Source organism: Mustela putorius, unplaced genomic scaffold, assembly GCF_011764305.1.
Source record: "Mustela putorius furo isolate JIRA1106 unplaced genomic scaffold, ASM1176430v1.1 tig00003859_pilon_pilon_pilon, whole genome shotgun sequence".
Lineage (NCBI taxonomy): Eukaryota > Metazoa > Chordata > Mammalia > Carnivora > Mustelidae > Mustela > Mustela putorius.
The window spans coordinates 24,780,673-24,802,298 of record NW_025422011.1 but is presented as its reverse complement, the minus strand read 5'-3'; the positions used below and the strand labels follow the sequence as shown (position 1 = coordinate 24,802,298).

The 21,626-nt window shown below is 39.8% G+C and overlaps 2 protein-coding genes across 6 annotated transcripts in view; both read right to left on the bottom strand.

Annotated features, from left to right (window-relative positions):
* Positions 1-15,023, bottom strand: part of TSG101 (tumor susceptibility 101) — a 42,383-nt gene extending 27,360 nt beyond the window's left edge. Inside the window, exons 1-4 of one of the 2 annotated variants that reach the window (XM_013055885.2) lie at positions 14,843-15,023; positions 8,616-8,700; positions 5,668-5,733; positions 504-667 (exon numbers count right to left, since the gene is read on the bottom strand). In XM_013055885.2, coding sequence (XP_012911339.1) covers positions 504-667; positions 5,668-5,733; positions 8,616-8,700; positions 14,843-14,884 — 357 coding nt within the window. In that variant the 5' untranslated portion in view covers positions 14,885-15,023. The remainder of the gene's footprint in view (positions 1-503; positions 668-5,667; positions 5,734-8,615; positions 8,701-14,842) is intronic. The other variant, XM_004752100.3, reaches the window with a different exon arrangement.
* A 3,703-nt stretch (positions 15,024-18,726) lies between these two features.
* Positions 18,727-21,626, bottom strand: part of UEVLD (UEV and lactate/malate dehyrogenase domains) — a 55,130-nt gene continuing 52,230 nt past the window's right edge. For 3 of the 4 annotated variants that reach the window (XM_004752102.3, XM_013055883.2, XM_004752104.3), the window contains 2 exons: positions 20,533-20,656; positions 18,727-19,520 (listed from right to left, as the gene is read on the bottom strand). In XM_004752102.3, the coding sequence (XP_004752159.1) occupies positions 19,353-19,520; positions 20,533-20,656 (292 nt within the window). In that variant the 3' untranslated portion in view covers positions 18,727-19,352. The remainder of the gene's footprint in view (positions 19,521-20,532; positions 20,657-21,626) is intronic. The other variant, XM_045066143.1, reaches the window with a different exon arrangement.

The following is a 21,626-nucleotide window of genomic DNA, read 5'->3' as shown; positions in this document are numbered from 1 at the left end:
GCAGCAGGCAGAGGGAGAAGCAGACTTCCTGCTGAATAAGGGCCTAATGTGGGACTCCGAAGGCAGGTGTTTAACTGACTGAGCCACCAGGCGTCCCTCTGCTTAGTTTTTTAAACACTGTCTTTGAAGCTTGCAATTCAGTTTATCCCTTGAGGGAAAAACTCAGATTATCTGCTTTGCTTCTTGATAGGAATGCTAAGTAATGAGATTTGAATAGTTTCACAAATATATGTCAGCAGTACACTACTTTTTAAAATGTATTTCCCATTATGTGAATCCTATCTATTCTTAAAGGTTCAACTCAAGCAAATAAAACAGTATCAAGCTCTATGCAAATATATTTCTTTTGGAGAAACTTTTCCAATTACCCAGCTCAATGATTAGGATCTTATGTGAACTTATCTCTCCTCCTGGGAATCCTCTTTGAATATTAACAGAAAGTAAATGCTAGGGAGCAAAACATATAAAATGCAATGAATTCACACAATACTGTTAATACTTACATGTTTCCATTCATGTAGATAAGGAAGATATATCTTCCCATTTGCATCCACATGCTTTCCTGTTTTAATAGTCATTGAACTAGTAGGCTTAACAAAACAGATAGGGGGATTATATGGGTATGTGTCCAGCAGCCACAGGCATATTGGAATATTATATGTATTACCTGAAAGAGAAAGATAAACCTCAGTTACTCTATTTTTATTATTTTTAAATAATGGCTTAGTAGTTAAGCAAGAGAGAGCTACAACTAAGCAACACTTAAAAGAAAAATCTCAAACAAGTATTTTGTTTCAAAGTTCTGTTTTAGATGTTTCTCAAATTTTCAGTTTTTAAATGACACCAGCAGGATTAAGGAGCTAATTGATCACTGCTCTGCCAGCGTCTGCTTGGTGCTATAAAACCTTTTTACAAGTTATGCTTCAATCCACTTGTTTTTTTATTTTTTAAAGATTTTATTTATTTATGAGAGAGAGAGAGAGAGCAAGCAAGCACACAAGCAGGGGAGCAGCAGGCAAAGGGAGAGGGAGAAGGAGGCTCCCGACTGAGCAGAGAGCCCAATGCAGGGCTCAATCCCAGGACCCTGAGATCACGACCTGAGCCAAAGGCAGATGCTAAACGAACTGAGCACCGCAACCAGACTCTTGTCATTTCGGTTCACAAGGTTCACTGGGAAGGGATATAAAAGGAAGACTATGGATTTTGGTGTCTTATGAGAAAGTGGTATGATCAGTTACACCTGAAATTCCCTTGCCCAAAGCTAGACTGTAAGACCTAATCCAAATGCCAAACAGATGCTGTGTGGTGACCACAGTTTGACCAATCCATATGGTATTTTCAGTGGTAGTTACTCAGAATCAATGATATTATTTCCTTTTTTTGCTTAAGGTAATAGAATCTTTCTCATTTGAGAATCTGACTAAATATAGTCAAACTGAACAGTGTTTCAAAGGATTCAGTAGTTAACATACTGAACATAAAGCATCTCCTTCTCCAACTAAGCTCAAAGCCCTATGTCCCAAGTAATCATTTGAATCACCTAATGTAATTCAGATACATTTCTTCCCCCTACAAACAGTTTCATTTCATGTAAGTATATATACCTAAACTGCACTTAAAGGATATCAGCTGTGGGACTCGATTTACTTTTTACCCAAAATTTCATCTATAATGGAAAAAAAAAACCAAAAAACACAACTCCAATAGAATATATCTGAACACATAAAATGCAAACTGTATTTCCATCACCCAGAATTCTTTGTTTTATGAAAATAAAAAATTCTACAGAATTACTTGGGCTTAGAACTATGCCATGTAAGCAATGGTGAAGGAAGAGAAAAGGTTTAGGTATTTAATTAGTTAAATGTCTTTAATTATGCCATAGTTCCTGCTTCCCTCTCCCCACCAACTATTTCTCCCACCCAAGTTTATTTCCTGAGGACAATGGCAAAGTCAGTAATCTTGAATTTTACTCAGTCCACCCTAAATACATCATAGCCGCTCTATTTATTTTATTTTTTTTAAAGATTTATTTGTTTGACAGAGAGAGAAATCACAAGTAGGCAGAGAGGCAGGCAGAGAGAGGGAAGCAGGCTCCCCACTGAGCAGAGAGCCCGATTCCGGGCTCGATCCCAGGACCCTGGGATCATGACTGAGCTGAAGGCAGAGGCTTAACCCACTGAGCCACCCAGGCACCCCTCATCATAGCTGCTTTATATGATGCTGATGCTCAACTGTTTTCACCCTCAGCCTGGAATGCCCATTCTGATATAAATGGTCAACTCATCCTTCAATATCAAATTCACATGTCATTTCCTCCATGATCTTCCTACATGATCTTATTCTCCTCTGTAATCTCATAGTACTTTTATATTTTATCATTCTACAGCAGTTATAGGAAAGTGTAAATAACTACTTATCCCCTCTGTTTTCCCATTTATGCAAATTCTTCCAGAGAAGGTACATCCTTTATTTACTTTTTTAAAAAGATTTTATTTAGTCACTGGGAGAAGATATTTATTCACTGGGAGAAGATACCTGCAAACAACATATCAGATAAAGGGTAGTATCCAAAATCTAGAAAGAACTTATCAAACTCAACACCCAAAGAATAATCCAATCAAGAAATGGGCAGAGGACATGAACAGACATTTCTGCAAAGAAGACATCCAGATGGCCAACAGACACATGAAAAAGTGCTCCACATCACTCGACATCAGGGAAATACAAATCAAAACCACAATGAGATACCACCTCACAGCAGTCAGTATGGCTAAAATTAACAAGTCAGGAAACGACAGATGCTGACGAGGATGCGGAGAAAGAGGAACCTTCCTATACTGTTGGTGAATGCAACCTGGTGCAACCACTCTGGAAAACAGTACGGAGGTTCCTCAAGAAGTTGAAAATAGAGCTACCTTACAAACCAGCAATTGTAGTACTGGGTATTTACCATAAAGATACAAATGTAGTGATCTGAAGGGGCACGTGCACCTGAATGTTTATAGCAGCAATGTCCACAATAGCCAAACTATGGAAAGAACCTAGATGTCCATCAACTGATGAATGGATAAAGAAGATGTGGTGTGTATGTATACACACACACACACACACACACACACACACACACGGAATACTATGCAGCCATCAAAAGAAATGAAATCTTGACATTTGCAGTGACATGGATGGAACTAGAGGGTATTATGCTGAGCAAAGTAAGTCAATCAGAGAAAGACAATTATCATATGATCTCCCTGATATGAGGAATTTGAGAGGCAAAGTTGGGGGTTTGGGGGTTAGGGAAGGGAAAAATGAAACAAGATGGGATCAGGAAGGAGACAAACCATTAGAGACTCTTTATCTCACAAAACAAACTGAGGGTTGCTGGGGCGGTGCGGGGAGAGGGATATGGACAGGGTGGTTGAGTTATGGACATTGGGGAGGGTATGGGCTATGGTGAGTGCTGTGAAGTGTGTAAGCCTGACGATTCAGACCTGTACACCTGGGGCTAATAATACATTTTTATGTTAATAAAAAATATAAATTTAAAAAAAACCTAGAAAACTTTATTGAGTGAACAAAGCAATAATCACGAATGGACCTTGAGTATGATAACACTTATGTAAATTCTCAGAACATACAAAGTAAGATTGCCTATTGTTTATGGAAATGTGTGTACTAAAAGCACAGGAAAGATATATAAGCAGCTTGGGGTAAGAGTTCTATCTGGGACTGGAAAAGGAGAGCTGGTTAGGAAAGGTTACCTTCCCATCCATTTTATGTAAAACAAAAGCTCTGGAGTAATTATGACAAAGTGTTTTTGTTAAATCTAAGTAGTGGATACAAAAGAGCCTGAAAAACTGTTCTGTGGGCTTTTTTTCATGTCTGAAATATATCAAAATTAAAGTTTAAAAAAGGTAAAATGACAGAGAGAGAGAGTACGTGAGCGAGCACCAGCAGAAGGAGAGGGAGAAGCAAGCCCAATGTGGGGCTTGATCCCAGGACCTCGAAATCAAGAGCTGAGCCTCAGGCAGACTCCCAACCGACTGAAACACCCAGGCACCCCCTTTATTCACCTTTGTATCCACAGCCCCATTCCCTATGCCTCATGCACAGCATATACTATATAAATCAATGGGTGTGTTACAGAGACAAAGGTCTTAGGTAGTCACAAGGAATAATTAAGAAACAGAACTGTCCAAAAAGAGAATAGTCATTCATGAGGCTGAATGCTCCCTTATCACTGTAAGTACTCCAGGAGAGGATGGATCACTGGCTAAAAGAAACATTATCCATCATCAGCATTATCACTGACATCAAAACTACAATAGCAGCTACTTAAAAAAAAAAAAAAAAGGTTTTATTTATTTATTTGTCAGACAAAGAGAGACAGCAAGAGAAGGAATACAAACAGGGGGAGTGGGAGAGGGAGAAGGAGGCTTCATGCTGAGCAGGGAGCCCGATGCGGGGCTATATCCCAGGACCCTAGGATCATGACCTGAGCCGAGGGCAGACACCTGAGTGACTGAGCCACCTAGGTGATCCATAACAGCTACTTTTGATATCTGTTTATTATACACCAGGCTCTGTGCTAAGTCCTTTACATTATCACAATGAATACTTTTTTTTTTTTTTAAAGATTTTATTTATTTATTTGGCACACAGAGATCACAAGTAGGCAGAGAGTCAGGCAGAGAGAGAGGAGGAAGCAGGCTCCCTGCTGAACAGAGAGCCCGATGTGGGGCTCGATCCCAGGACACTGGGATCATGACCTGAGCCGAAGGCAGAGGCTTTAACCCACTGAGCCACCCAGGAGCCCCATGAATACTTTTTTTTAAATTAGTTCTATTACCCAATTGTTCTAGATATCCATTGTCACAAAACTGACGGATTACGGAGAACTGAAACCTTACTTTGCCTTGACTTTAAAGCCTCTACCTTAGCCTTTATACTATACAGCTTCCCATTGTTGGGAATGTTTGGATGGAGTGGAGGGCTGAACTATAAGGTGTTTTCTAAAATCCCTCTCTAGGGGTACCCGGCTGGTTTGGCAGGTAGACCATGAAACTCTAGCTCTTGAGGTTGGGTTGTGAATTCAAGCCTCACGTTGGGTGTAGAGACTGCTTAAAAATAAAACCTTTATTAAAAAAAACAACAACAACAACAGGGTGCCTGGGTGGCTCAGTTGGTTAAGCAACTGCCTTATGAGCATGAGGATCATGCTCAGGTCATGATCCTGGAGTCCTGGGATCGAGTCCCACATCAGGCTCCCAGCTCCATGGGTAGTCTGCTTCTCCCTGTGACCTTTCCCCCTCTCATGGTCTCACTCACTGTCTCTCTCTCTCTCAAATAAATAAATAAAATCTTTAAAAAACAAAAACAAAAACAAAACCGTTCCTAGTTCTAAGATTCCCTGATTCCATGAAACATCAAACTTTTCCAGTGCATTGAGGCATTTATTTGTTGATATGCTTTAGCAAAGAAGGGGAAAAACTGAAAATATTAGGTGCTGCTGCCAAATGAAGTTCAATTAGAATAAGTTAAAATCTCTATATCATCATTTAAGTCAGGAGAAAGTAGGTTTAATTTACTTAGAACTCTTTGGCAACCTACAAGGTGAATCGCAATGCATCTATATTGGAAACATAAATTACATAAGATGTTTACCTTTATAAGGCACAGGAATTGTTCCAGTGAGGTTCATTAGTTCCCTCGAACTGCCATCATTAAAAACTGAAAAGAAAGAATAATGATTCAATCATGAGCATTTTCACAAATACTCCCATATGAATTAATGTTTCAGAAACACTGGTTAGAACTCATTATTACCCTTGAAAGGAGCTAACTTGTTAATATCTCATCCATTGTGTCCAGTAACAAAATATCCTTTGTTGATTGACTCAATGGGATCGGTTTTTAAATGAATAAAGAAAAGATGCTTTGAATTACTTAGACAAATGAGTGTGAGTGCTATAGTCCCAGCATATATAAGCTTTAGTCCCCAACTAATATGATTATAAAGTCACTCAAAAATCACTATCAGCTGATACCACATTAAATGTTAATTCAGAATCATTAAATTTTAGACTGCCCAGATGTTTATCCCTATTCAATGTCATTCTCAATCCCAGTGTAGTAGCAAACCACAGTATTAAAGTTTTCAGTCAAATAGACATCTTTCAATACAAGTACTTCTCATATCACATTAAGTTTTTCTATTTGTAATTGATTATAATTAGGCCACATGACTTATATCATATGGACTGCTATTATTATTGTTATTTTTTTTAAGAATTTATTTATTTGACAGAGAGAGATCACAAGTAGGCAGAGAGAGAGAGAGGGAAGCAGGCTCCCCGTTGAGCAGAGAGCCTAATGCGGGGCTTGATCCCAGGACCCTGAGATCATGACCTGAGCTGAAGGCAGAGGCTTAACCCATTGAGTCACCCAGGTGCCCCTGGACTATTATTTTTTGTAATAATGATTTGGAATTAACACTGTATCGCACAGAAAAGCTGTAATGTGCAGTACAGAAACACAGAACTGTATTGTTTACCTCTGTTCTTTCACTTAGCACTGACAATTATAATCTGTGCTATAATTCATTCTGATTTTGTGCTTTTTAAAGAAAAATCATCTTGTGTAAATTTAGGGTTTTTAAAGGTTTTTTTTTTTTTTTAATTTATTTATTTGACAGACAGAAATCACAAGTAGGCAGAGAGGCAGGCAGAGAGAGAAGGGGAGGCAGGCTTCCTGCTAAGCAGAGAGCCCGATGCGGGGCTCGATCCCAGGACCCTGAGATCATGACCTGAGCTGAAGGCAGAGGCTTTAACCCACTGAGCCACCCAGGCGCCCCTAAATTTAGGGATTTAATTACTCTAAAAACATGGTGATAACAATGGTCTAGACTTGGTCCAGCCATATAAAGCTATATAAAATTTATTCAGTGATACTGGAGTCTGCCAGTTTATAAAGATTTCATTTATAAGGATTTTCATTTATTTTGAGAGAGAGAGTGTGCATGTGTGCTTTTGCAGGGGGTGGACCAAGGGAGAAGAAGAGAGAAACCTAAGCAGACTCTGTGCTGAGCATGGAGCCCAACAATAGGACACTCGGCTCAATCCCACAATCCATGAGATCATGAACCTGAGTTAAAACCAAAAGACTGACACTTAACTGACTGCCCCTCTTTGTCAGTTTAGATAAACATATTTATTCTTTGAGCCTGCAGTAAAAACTAAACACTTTACAGTAAAGTTCTAGCCCCAGTCACTTTTTTTCCCCCTCACTAAAGCCATTTTTAAATTAACTCTAATTTTGGTAACATGAGGTTTTCCCCAGATCTAAGTACTACAATATGTGGACAGGAAGGAAAATCGTGCCCTAGGTTTGGGAGAGAAATTCTGGTTCATGTCTTTGTTGTTCTAAAAATACAGAACTGCTTCTCCCTCTGTTAACTCTCATCTTTTGTCACCAAGCTCCTAATGTTTTCAAAGCCCTAGGAGTGAGTGGAGTTTAGAATGACAGCCTTACGACAAAACTTAGCTTGTAGCCCTCAGTGCCAAGAGCCTCATGATGGACAGGAGGCAGCAGGGGTTTTCCCTTGGCCCTGGCACATTAGGGGTTTATAAGGAGATCGAGTTGGAAAGATGACAGGATTGGTGGGGACAAAAAGACCTTAAAAAAAAAAAAAAAAAAAAAAAAGAACAACTCTAGAGAGTGCCTGGATGGCGCAGTCTGTTAAGAGTCTGACTCTTTGTTTCAGCTCAGGTCATGATCTCAGGGTGGTGAGATCCAGTCCCATGTCGGGCTTTAGCAAGGAATCTGCTTGAGTTTTTCTCCATCTCCCTCTGCCACCCTGTCCTTACCCCCACTGGCTCTCTCTCGCTAAAATAAACAAATCTTAAAAACAAAACAAGACAAAAACAAAAACAAAAAACAAATCTACGAATTGTCAGGTTTTTCCTTAACTCTCAATTTTATTTCATCTCAACAGAAAGTAGACACACACTGTACCTACCTACTCTATAGAATTAAGGACCATATTAAAAAAATGTTTTCCTCATCTATAAAATGAAAGAGATATTCCAGAATATTATTTTGCAAAATGTGTTCCTGAGAATATAAAGAGATGTTCTGGGGAGAAAAAAAAAAGTTCAGTAGTTAATTAACTTTAGGATATACTGTATAACAGAGTCTCTTCTCTCCCCTCTTGTGAGGCATAACATACTAGCATATTAAAGGCTCTGAGATATCTTGCTGCAAAGAAACCCATTTAATTTTAATTTATAATTGCTCAAACTTATCCCTTCATCCCAAGAAACATTCTTCATAACTATGGATAAAATTTTGGGAAATGATAAACTAAATTATTTTTAAGATCCCCTCTAGGTCTAAATTTGCACATTTGTTATTTTTTTTACAACTTAAAGTAACTAAACAAATCTGTTATTACTAGATTGTGTCATTTCCTATACCCCCAACACTTTCATTAGGTGGAAGCTCAACCCTTATAAAGGAAAAACCAACAAACTTAGAAGAAAATGGGAAACCTACAATCATTAACAGAGTAAATTCAAAGTACAGTAATTGATATTTTTATTATAGAAACTCACCATAAGAATCCAATACAGGTTTGAGATCTTTGTATAAAGTAATAACATTGACAGTTTCACGTACAGTTAGGTCTCTGTATTTGTACTGAAAAGCAAAATCACACAGGAATTTAGTTTTAAAACCAATGCACATATTTTACTGTTAGGCTTACCACCTTAAAATCTTATTCTCTTAATAGCACTCTTCTTGAAAGTATAATGGTTTTTGCTGATCATTAACATTGATTAAAGCCTGAAAGAACCTTGATAGCTTTCTCTCTGGCTACCTATTCAAATCATTTACTCACCTCCATTTTTAGCTCTTCTTTCCAATTGGAAAGACCCATTCACTAAATCAAATCGCAATCTTTTTCAAAGATCTAGCTTTCACCTCTCTCCCCCTTCTTAATGAATCCTTTTCCAGACTTCCTTTAAGCCCAATGTGATCTGTCCCTTTTCTCCAAACTCCAGCATCTACTGTCAATACCAACTATTTTGCAATTTATCATTTAAATATTGTACTTTCACACCCCACGTTGTACTACTGCACTCCAGGAAAATGAGGAACCTGGCTTACACATTCTTGGCAGATGAGGAGCTCAGGAGACAGGGACTCCCATCTTATTACAATACATCAAAGCTCACCAGTTAATTAGCTCCATCCATGTACACAAAGCTTTTAGTCAGCTTTTAGTGTTTCTCTCTCATAAAGAAATAATCAGCTATTCCAGAAAGACAGACTCCAAGAAGCAGGACAGAGACCAAAACAAACAGAAATGAAGGAATTAAGAAATTAAAAAAAAAAAAAAATGCAAGGAACAGAAGAAAACTTCAAAAAAGAATTAGCATTAATACCTTCAAAGAAGAAATGACGTTATATTCATGAAACAAGGACACTAAGAAGAAAGGACTCTTGAACATAAAGATTTAATAGCTGGGAAATGAGCATTCAACAGGAGGATCAGAAAATAAGTCAGAAAAATCTCACAGAGCCTAGTGAAGACAAAGTGGTAGACAATAAAGGAAAAATACAAGAAAAATTAGGGAATAAATCCAGAAGGTCTACTGAAAGGGCTCTCTCTTCAGAATTTCTTGCCCTCTTATGACCCGAGGCACCAATTTTCCCCTGCTACAGGTTCAGTACTATTAGCACACAAACCTGCTCCCATTTCTCCCATTTTATTCTCTCTCTCTCTCTCTCTCTCTCTCACACACACACTCACACACACACACACACTCCTGACCTCCCATCCCTTCCAGTTAGGACCACACTTCTCACAGTTCTCCTTTACAGCAACTCTTGCAAGGAACTCCCTACATTTGCTGCGACGGCTTTTTTCCTATTCTCTCTTTAGAACTTTTTATTAATGAATATTTCAACACATACCCAGATACAGGCAGAATAGTACAGTGAGTGCCTTATATCCTATACCCAGCTTCAATGATAATCAACTCATAGCCAATCATAATTCATAACCTAATTCACCTTTCCCTCCTCCTGTAATATTCTGCAGCAAAGTGTAACGTCATATCCTATGGTCCACAAGTATTCGTGTATATCTTTAAAAGATAAAAACTTAAAAAACCCCACATATTATCATACTAAACTAACCCATTTCCTTATTATCAAATATGCAGTTGCATGTCATATCCTGTTTGAACAGAGATCCAAATAAAGTCCATACATTATCATTTGTTTAAATGTCTTTTAGGTCTCTTAATCCATAGTTTCTCTCTTTCACCCCTCTCCAACAATAGCTTTACTGTGATAACTAATAATTCATATGCCATATAATTCACACATTTAAGATGAATGATATAAGTTCAATGGTTTTCAGTACTGAGTTGTGCAACCACAATTTTAGAACACTTTCATCAACCCCAAAACAAATTTGTACCCCTTAGCAATCGTTCCCTTATAACGCCAACCTCCATTTACCCCAGACAATTGCTATTTTGTTTCTATCAATCTGCCTACTTTAGACACTTCACAGGAATGGAATCATATAATCTCCGGTCATATATGACTAACTTCTTCCACTTAGCATGTTTTAAGTTACATCCACGTTGTAGCATGTAGTACTCCTTTTCATTGCTGAAGAATATTCCATTATAGGGATATAGAACATTTTATTTTTCTATTCCTCATCAGTGGGCTCATTTCTATTTCTGCCCCTTGGAATTTATTTGTTGAAAACACTGGTCAATTAGTCCTACAGAGATTCTTGTGCTTTGGATTTAGCTAACTGCATCCCCTTGTTGTAGTTTAATACATATGTTCCTATGTCCTTCGGATTTCCTGTGAATTACTAGTTGGATCTGAAAGTTATCTTTTTCAGGATTTTTTCTGAATTTCACTTCTTTGCCACTTCTTCTCTACCTACCCCGCCCCCACAACATCATTTCACAGGTAACATATATTATCTGGGTATCTCTCTGTGATGTTAGCAACCACTGGTGCTCAAAGACTACACTCATTCTCTTCAAACCCACTTCAATCAGGCTTCCGCACTTCCACTGAAATTGACTGTCAAAGTCCTCAGTAACTGCTCCATGGCTGTATGCAACGGCCAATTCTCAGTCCTTATCTTACTCAACCTATCAGCAGCACCTGACCAAGCTGATACCTTCTTTTTTTTTTTTTTTTAAAGATTTTATTTATTTATTTATTTATTTGACTGACAGAGATCACAAGGAGGTAGAGAGGCAGGCAGAGAGAGAGGAGGAAGCAGGCTCCCTGCTGAGCAGAGAGCCCCATGCGGGGCTCGATCCCAGGACCCTGAGATCATGACCTGAGCTGAAGGCAGAGGCTTTAACCCACTGAGCCACCCAGGCGCCCCCAAGCTGATACCTTCTTAAGACATTTTTTCCACTTGATTTTGAGGACACCACCGCTTATTTTTCTCCTCTCTGTGTCTTTGCTGGTTCTTTCTCTTCCCCTAACCTCTAAATATTACTGAACCCTACAGCTCAGTCTTTGGTCTTCTTTATCTAAACTCACTCCTTTGGTGATCTCTCATGGCTTTAAATTTATGGCATAAATTTAACATTTATGTGATGTTAACTCCCAACTTAAAAAAAAATTCCAGTCTGAATCTCTTTTCTAACCTCTAGGTATGTATAACCAATTGCCAGTTTGATAATCCCCACTTGGATATTTCATGAATGTCAAATTTAACATGATCAAAACTGAACTGCTTATCCCCCCACCCCCCGGGCCGAATCTCCTCCTGGTACATTCTTCCAATCTACATCCAGCTGCTCAGGACAAAAACCTTGAAACTATCCTTGATGCCCCTCTTCACATCCACAGTGAACCTGTGAGACAATCATATTAACTCTACCTTCAAAGATAAGCAGCATCTGATCACTTCTCACTACTTCTGTGGCTACACTCCTCGTTTTAAGCCACCATCACCTCTCAGCTAGGTTACTGCCAACAGCCTCCTTATAGGTTGACTCTGTCTCCACGTTTAACCTCTACAGTCTAGTCTCAACACAGTAGCCAGAGCAAAACTGTTAAAAGTTAAAACAGATGGATGGCTTCCCATCCATATTCCAAGTGCCAAAATCCTTACACTGGCCTACAAGACCCTCCAAAATCTACCACTTTTATTCCCACTACTTTCCCCCTTGCTCATGCTACTCCAGTCACCTTAGTTTCCTCCGCTGTTCCCTTATCGCGCACGACAAGCTTCCGTCTCAAGGCTTTCACACTTATTTTCCTTCTTCCTGGAATGTTTGCTTCCTCATCTCTTTCAGGTCCCTGCTTAAATAGATCTTCTGAGAAAGGTGTCCTTTACGATTTCACACAAGTGCACTCCATCCCATCCCCTGCCCTGAGCATTCTGTATTACCCTTTGCTGCTTTACTTTTTTCCAAAGCATTTATCACTTTTTAGCATACTACTTAATGTAGTTACTGAGTTTTTATTGCCTTTTATGAGAATTTAAATTCCAGAAGAGTATTTTGTCTGACTGTTCACTGCTGTATCCTTAGAACTTAAAACAGTGTGAGGCATGGCAATCTTCAATGAGTCAGTTCTCTTCTACCTATTTAGTGGTGACTCCCCCTCTAGGAATGCTGTAAGAATACAGGTAGTTGTCTACATGAAAAATCTAAAGTATGAAATTATATGTGTGAAACAAGATGGACTAGAAGTAAAACTGTATCACTGTTAATTGCTAAAATGATGACAGAGAAGGGTCTTAACTCTTTAACTAAGAGTTAAACTGGGAGCCAAGATAATACTCAAAGGTAAAAATTATAATAATACATAAAAAGATCATTTAATGTATGTCAATTATACCTCTAAATAAAAAGACATGAAGTCAAAACACGTGGCCCAAAGTACTATGATGGGTATGGAGGTCCCACAATCAGATAAGGAGTAAAGGACCGTCACCCTTGCAATGTGCCCAGGGTCCTGGCTAATGATTCCTTCATCACACGAAACCCAACTGAAAGGTTAACCCCTGAAGGCAGCCCTCTACCAGAAAGAAGGAACTCAGGGAGCTGCTTTTATTATCCTACTTTCTAGTCCTACCTATCTATTCATAGGCTGGATAGAGAATGTTAATACTCAGAACTGACATCACTTGTAGGAGACTCAGTTTTTCAGATATTAAGCCAAGAACCAAAAGTTAGGTAGAATGTCCTCTCCCACCTCTTCTTTGTATCTTTTTTTGTTGTTGTTCTTAGGGTAAAAAGAGGTTGGCGGTTGGGGGAGGCAGTGAAGATATAAAAAAATTCTTCTAAAGGTGTTCTGCATCTGTCTTTGAAGGCAGGTTCCGCTACAGGAAGTTTGGGAAACTTAATCATGGTTTTTTAAAATTCAGAACCATTATTTGGTTATTCTTGTCCCTCAACAGGAAGACTAAGGCAAAAACCTTAATACTAATGTGATCAATTTACACATAAAAATGGCATGGAAAAGATACTTTTCAGTTACATCGTATGTAAAATAATGTACTGTTTTTTAAAGTGATACATAAATGTTTGAACACGGACCTGGGCCACCATCTAATAGGGCGCCCCCAAACTTCCTCTACAATCAAGAATGACTACTTTAACAAAAGAAAATTAAGAAGCCCATAAGATTAATTAGACAATCAAGAGAAGTTTTATTTTGAAAACTGCCACTTCCTCTTTAGAGGTCATTTGCTTTTCAACCAAAGACTAGAGGCACGATTTTACTGGGGGGCAGAGGGGGGTGGCGGTGGAGGGACTGGATATTTTTCAAAGAACTAAGTTTATACACAGTGTGTGTTTTGTTAATAGTGAAAACTGCTTCAACTACTTTGATTCCTACCATTCTTGCTTTGACAAAAGTATCCAAAGCTAACCCACTGAACTGGAGAAGATTCAACTCTCAACCACTTCACACGCATCTAATTCCTAATTGATAAACTGAAAAAAAGAAAAAACGCCCACTATCACCCAGTTCACTCTGTTACCAGGTACCACATTTAAAGTAACGACCAAAATAATTCATGGCGTTAAAATGTAAAACGCCTCTCTACTTTTTAAGAATTAAAAAAATACACTGGTCTTGAACTTTGAAGATTATAAATTAGGTTCAAAGCAAACAAGTTCGCGTTGTAAGAGCCAAACAATTAAAAGTGGTTATAAATCAAAGACCCTGAAATTCTCATGGAATTCTATTTATCCCACCGAGGGAGTGACGCACAGATGCTTAGGCTTACCCGAACGTTTTTACTTATAATTGAACCAATTCAACCAACAGTTAACTGACCTCCGCGGGTCGGGTATTGAGCTGTGTGAGAAACATAAAACTGAAAAGGACACCATCTCCGGGGGCCGGGACGGAAGGGCGAAGACGGACGGATCCCTACACTGGGACACCGGTGGAGGACTATCTCAGATGGAGAATTAAGTCCACCCCCCTCTCTGTGTTTATAAAAACCAGGACGAAAACTACACTGCCCCACACAGACTGTTCCAAACTCTACCCGCAGAGAGGGGGGCGGGCGGCAGGTGGCAGGCGGCCTCCGCTCCGCGCCTTTGTTGACCGTCGCCGCCCCCCGCCTCCGTCTTCCCGGGCTGTGGAGCGGGGATTCCGGCACAAGGCGACAGGCATCGCGGGGCTGGGGCCGCAAAGGCGGCTGAGGACTGCACTGGGCCTCCGGCCGGCCGAGGAGGCGCGCTGGGCTGAGTCCGGCCAGGCCCCGCCGGCGCCAAGGGGAGTGGTGGGCGCGCGCCGGGTGGCCAGTGCGCCGAGGACTCACCTTGGACACCATTTTCTTGAGCTGGCTCTCCGACACCGCCATGGCGGCCGCCTCGCGACTCCCGTCCCCGCAGGCAGAGGGTCAGCCGCTCCGGGGCCGCCCCAGGCCGCCCCAGACAATCACACACCTAGTAACCAGCCCCCCACCCCCCCCCGGCCTCCAACAACAGGAAGTCGGCCACCAGGCCAGCTCTTCCGCTTCCTTTACGTCACTTCCGGGGCAAGCGCCTGAGGCTGGGAGCGGTGTAGGTTCCGACCTACCTGGTGAGCTGTTCTCCGCAAGCTAAGTGAGGTCCTAGTGATGAGGACTATCTTGTAAGGATCGAAACTTTGCAATGGGGGTAGGATCAGCAGGTGTTTCACGGTTGCCTCAGACGAAGGGAGCAGGTGCAGGGAGGGGAATAGGAAGGTTTTGCGAGTGAGATTTAATGAGCGATTCAGCACTTGGGCTGGGAGTCAGAAAACTGTTGTGCGACTAATTTGCCCTTGGGATAATTGAAGGCAAGTGCAGTGGAGCTGGGACTTAAAGTTTTTCCCAACTCTGAGATGGGAGGCTTGCGTTAGATGATGATGCCTTAGGTCTCTCTGATCAGGTTTTGTTCTTGTGTTTTTAAGCATAAAAGTTCTTCATACTACATCCACAAGGGCGAAGTGCAGAGCCCTGGTTTCACAGGAATCCAGGCGGTGATTTCTTCTCTGGGAAACCATTCCCCTAAGCCAGAACGCTTTTCCTAGCCAAAATCACAATACACTGCATTCTACCTTGCAGTACAATGCATATTAGCCTGCCCAGTATCAAAGTCCAAATCTTTGAGGGCAGACTCATCTTCAGATCCCCTTGAACACAGCAAGAGTAGGGGCTTGATCTTAATTGAATTTCGACTACCCAAAGAAGTTCTTCATGGTCATTTATGAGTCATTACTGCACTCACCATAGTGAGTGTACACGGTGCATTCAAGGTATTGTAAAACTTGGGTTTGATAATCTGTACTATGTTCATTTGGATGATGTTAGCTTAGTGCTAGTGAGGAACAGGCTGTGGTATTAATTCTTTTCTGAGTTGGCATCTAGGTGAGGTCACAAACATAGAGGGCTTAATTGAAATCATGTGGAAGTATCTTAAATTACTGCCAACACAAGGCACAGGCTGTCCCAATAGGTATCATTTTTTTGGATACGAACATCCTGTGTTAATCATACAGTTCCAGTCAAACCAAACTATTGGGCAGTCTGTCTTTCCACTGCACCTCTTTTTTTTTTTTTTAAAGATTTTATTTATTTGAGAGACCGCAAGAGCAGGACGATCACGGAGGGAGGGGAGAAGCAGACTCCGCACTGAGCAGATTGCCCCACACAGAGTCAATCTCAGCACCCCAAGATACACAACCTGAACCACCCATGAGTCCCATAAAAGAACTACCTCTTTTATGTCTTTTAACTACTTAAAAGCAAAGTAGTTTTCAAACTGGTCTTAGAGCCACAACTTATTCAGAAGTACCCTCAGAGCAACTGTGCTTTATCAGTTGGGAGAGTGCAGGTAATACATTGCTTAAAAAGTTTTCTTGCTAGAAGTAATTTTTAAAAGCTTGAAAACAATTAACAGAAGCCACTCTCTTAATTTTGCACTTAAGTTACTTAAAATGAAATAAATAGCCTGGGTACTGTATCAATTACATGAAAGAACCTTTCTCTTCAATCTGAATAAATTTCCTATCACTCTTCCAATAAATTAGGCATCTTCTGGTGATTTTAAAGTCAAAATTTATTTTACTCATTGCTCTTGGTACTTAAGGAAAGCTACAACATAAATTGGAAAATCAAATATTTATCTCTGCACTACAAAATCAAAGCATTTTAACCCACGCCCCACTAAAAATAATTAACAACAAGAGATACTGCATGATTTTGGAAAAATGAAACCATGAAAGTTAAAAGAATAGTGAATGGCAATTACCACCAAATCATAGTGAGGTAGTGGTGGTAATGCTTCTTGACTTACATATGCAACCTACATGATTGAGAATACTTAGCACTTGAGGAAATAACTGACAATTATTTCTATAGGGTGGGCTTCTGCAGAGCAAGGACTATTTCTCAACTTTGAATACTTAAATTCTAACACAGTATTTGGAGTAACAGTAGATGCTAAATAAATATTTGTTGTATTGCATTCATTGACCTTCATTTATAATTAATATAGTGAACTCTTGGTAATTCATCTTTTACACAATGTCTTGCAATTAGGTTATTATTCAATTAGATTCATATTAGAAATTAGATAGTAGAAGTTACCTAATTTCTAATTAGATCATAGATATTAGAAAAATCTCATTTAAAAAATACAAGAAATGGTTCTTTCAGTCTTACTTCCCTATTTCATGCAACAGGACAGTGAGGATACACTGTTAAGAGTAACACCAAAATAATCTACCCAACGCAGTGAACTTACACAGAACTAATGCTTATCTCCTCAAACGTCCAAGGTTTTTAGCTCAGGTAATTCTCACAGGAATCTTTCCAAACGTATTACATACTTTTCTACTTTCTTAAACATGGGACACTGAATTTAATTTTACTTTATGATTTAAGCTCATTGTAAGCATCCATTATTCAACTAAACCAGCATTAGTTTTACTGTTTCTAACCAGGATGTGTCTGCCCTTATAAACTACCTGGCTCCTATCTCTCTGACCAGGTTTGGATTTGCCTGTTATGTGCTTTCAAGGCACCTGGGACTTCTTCACAGCACTTAACTATTCTTGCAATTGTACATCTGTTCATGAGATTTGATTACAATGTCTCCTATACTAGATTGTATGGACCGTGAAGGCTGTGCCTAGTCCCGGTTGGCCCACCACTGTATCTGCAGCGCCCCGTACATGTCTGGTGTACTGTAGGCTTCCACTCAGTACCCTATGAATGAAAAACAAATAAACACCTATCTCAGTGCATATTCCTTTTTGCTATTTGCTGAGGGCAAGTCTGCAAAGTCAGGGAATCCATCTTTCAAAAACTATATTGGGATAATAAAGAAAGTCGGCCCCTACATGAGAATAGAAGTAATCCTTCTGTAGTGTACAGAACCCTAGCTTTTAAGGTCTTGTGCTCACTGTTTTGGCTGTCAGGCTTTTTCTTCCTTCTACTGCTTAGAAAAAGAAGAGGTGGTGTGGCCAAGTGCCCCTGGGATGTGACACCTGGGTACTAACCCTCAATCTTCTCCTCTATAAAATGATAGAACCTACCACAGCAGATGATTTTCAAGATTCAATAAGATAATAAAGTGCTCATCCCCCTGCCTGAAACAGCAGTGTCAGTGTTGGGTATTACTACTAGTTGTGTCACATCTGTAACAATACACTGTCTTTCACACACAACGTACTGTTATTGACGCATAAGGCATATATATGCTCAATCACTCCTTCAGAAGTGGCTAGAGGGTTTGTTCAGAACAGCCAATGCATCCAAGACTTATAGTTTTTATAAGTCTTTTATAAGTTTTAAGACTAATAGTTTTTATGAAATCCTCCTGTTTTAGCTCTAAAGTAAATTGCTTGGCTATTTTTCATAACCTATTTCCACTAAAAATATACCTTTCTCTATGGTACTACTAGTATAATGGGCTTCTGAGGTGCTGGAGATCTACGATATAGCCCAAGAAGGGGTTATAAAAAATTTCAGAGGGGCACCTGGGTGGCTCAGTGGTTTGGGCTGCTGCCTTCGGCTCAGGTCATGATCTCAGGGTCCTGGGATCGAGCCCCGCATCGGGCTCCCTGCTCCGCAGGAAGCCTGCTTCCCTATCTCTCTCTCTTTCTGCCTGCCTCTCTGCCTACTTGTGATCTCTGTCCTTCAAATAAATAAATAAAATCTTTTAAAAAAAAAAAATTTCAGAAAGGACAGTCTCACCGGAAATTTAACTACACTTTTTCTTCAACTATTAAAAAATTTCACTTTCACTACTTGAAAGTGCACATAAAATTTGTTTTTTTAAATTTTTGGTAGCTAATTGATTTGAAGAGGGAAAACAAAATGCTTTCCCATTACTACCAGTTATATTTTAAAGAAGAAACAGTACCTTAGGCTGGGGATCTTTTGAAAGTACACCTAGCACAGATTCTGTAAATCAATATTGGGCCTTCAGCTTATCATGTTTAATAGTCAAAGAGTCACTTTTTCTTTTAAAAAACATAGTACTTTCAAAATACTCCCAAAGTGCTAAATGTGCTTTTAGTTGAGGATCCATAAATTTAAATGATGCATATTGTTGATGAATGTCTACTTCTGCTGGAGGTTGGAAGAACAGTTTTAGAGAGCTCAAGAGCAACAAAGAAAATTAGATATCTTCCCCCTCCCTATCTTAACTTCCTAAGGATTCAAATTACAAAGCTAATCAGAAACCATCTACCTTAACCAAGCAGTTTGTAAGGGTAAGTAGTAAGATACAGAAATTCTCAACCCTATGTATGTTGGCAAAATTAAATGACCTTTCCTTTCTGGTAACTGAACTTTAGAATCAAAGTTTTAACTGTTGCTGGAGACCATGGATTGATGACGCACTGCTTTGGAGTTTCTCAGTCACCACATCTTCCTTCACTGTGCTTTGGATGACTTCAGATACCCCACTGCTTCCAATGATGCAAGGCAAACTTAAAAACACTTCACTATTTATGTCATAATATCCCTGAAATGAAAAAAAACAAAATAGGGATTACAAGAGAACTAAATCACCGCAAAAAATTAGTATCATAAATATGCATGCTTCCTTGCTTTTCTAGTTATAAACAGGTAAGAGATGAACTTAAAAAAAAAATGGTCTTCATTTAATTTCCAAACTTGTGATTGTTTTGGAAAATGCGTGTGATAGGAGACATGTGGTTAGGGACAGCCACTTGGTGGGGAGGCGAGCTGGCCTGCTGCTACACAGTGAGCAGATGGGGGCTGAGAAAAGCTGGTGAGAGTGAGCTCCCAGTGGAGGGGTCTAGTCACATACAGTAACCTGTTTTGAGTTTTCCTTTCTGGGTTTTTTTTTTTTTAATATTTTATTTATTTATTTGGCAGACAGAGATCACAAGTAGGCAGAGAGAGAGGAAGAGAAGCAGGCTCCCCACTGAGCAGAGAGCCTGATGTGGGGCTCTATCCCAGGACCCTGAGCTCACGACCTGAGCTGAAGGTGGAGGCTTAACCCACTGAGCCACCCAGGCGCCCCCCACTTTCTGTGTTTTATTTCCCTTCTGATATTCCAAAGTTTTCATGAAAATGTACTTAAGCATGTATGCCTTGTCTTAGCTGTGCTTTAGGGACTCTAGACTTGGGATAAAGCGGGGAAGGACAGAGTGAGCTGGAGAAGCACCTGGATGCGGAGCTGGGACGAGCTGGCATGTCAGTCTGGGGTGATGGGACTGGCTGAGGTGGTAAATGACAACCAGAGCTTAATGGAATACACAAATGTTTCTTGAGACTTCCCCAAAATTACATGGGGCGGGGGGGCGTAGCGGGGCAACCTGGAAGAAGTCCAGGCTTCCCAGAACCAAGCAGGACAGGGCTTCGCCCGAACTGTCTCCTCCCATGTGTTACTCTTGAAACCAGTAAATACTGAAGACACGTGAGGTACAGTCGAAGCAGCACTTTTTCTGGATTTATATGAATAATTTAAAAGTTAAAAAACATGATGAAAGTATGAAAACAGCAATTACCTTTGCTAAAATTGATACAGAATGTATCTTCTTTTTATTGTTTACAATACTGTCAACCAGGTCAGCCACTGATAGTCCAACAGACCAGGATCTTTGACCTTTTACCCGTAACAGTTCCATGGCTCTAAATTACAAAAAAAATAAAAATAAAAATAAACTTAGAAAAAATAATAAATCTGCGTAACAGTATTGTTTTTGCACCACACCCAGTGCTCCATGCAATACGTGCCCTCCTTAATACAATGAATACTGTTACGCTGAAATTAAAAGTCTAATTCTGTTTATAAACATGGTAATATGTTAATGATATACTATCAGCGAATAATTATAGTTATATATAAGTCCTTTCTGTGTATATATACATTAGCACAGAATAAATTTGGAAAGATGCTCATCAGATTATTGCTTGATAATCTCTAGGTGGGGGTGCCTGGGTGGCTCAGTGGGTTAAGCCTCTGCCTTCGGCTCAGGTCATGATCCCGGGGTCCTGGGATCGAGCCCCACATTGGGCTCTCTGCTCAGGAGGGAGCCTGCTTCCTCCTCTCTCTCTGCCTGCCTCTCTGCCTACTTGTGATCTCTCTGTCAAATAATAATAATAATAATAAAAAAGGATAATCTCTAGGTGGTAGAAATAAGGATATTTATGTATTTTTGTCTTTCTTTTCTTTTTTAATTTACTGAGTTGAGAATGAAGAGAGGACAAGAAGGAGTATGCAAGCAGGAGGAGGGGCAGAGGGAGAGAGAGAAATCCAAGCAAATTCTGGCTAAGAGCAGAGCTGATACAGGACTTGATCCTGTGACCCTGAGATCATGACCTTAGCCAAAATCAAGAGTCGGATTACTCAACTAACTGAGCCACCCAGGTGCCCACTGAAAACATTGATAGCTACTTTTCAAAATACTCTAGAAAGAACTGTTACTTATTTACATCCTCACTATCTTGTATGAGAATGCTAGTCTCATTGAATCAATGCCAACAATTACTTACAGATGGAAATAGTAACTTGTCTTGCTTGCTCTTGATTTAATGATGACCAGTGTGATCTCTTTCTGGATTTTCTATACCTGATTCTGAGAACTGCCTGTTAATTTTC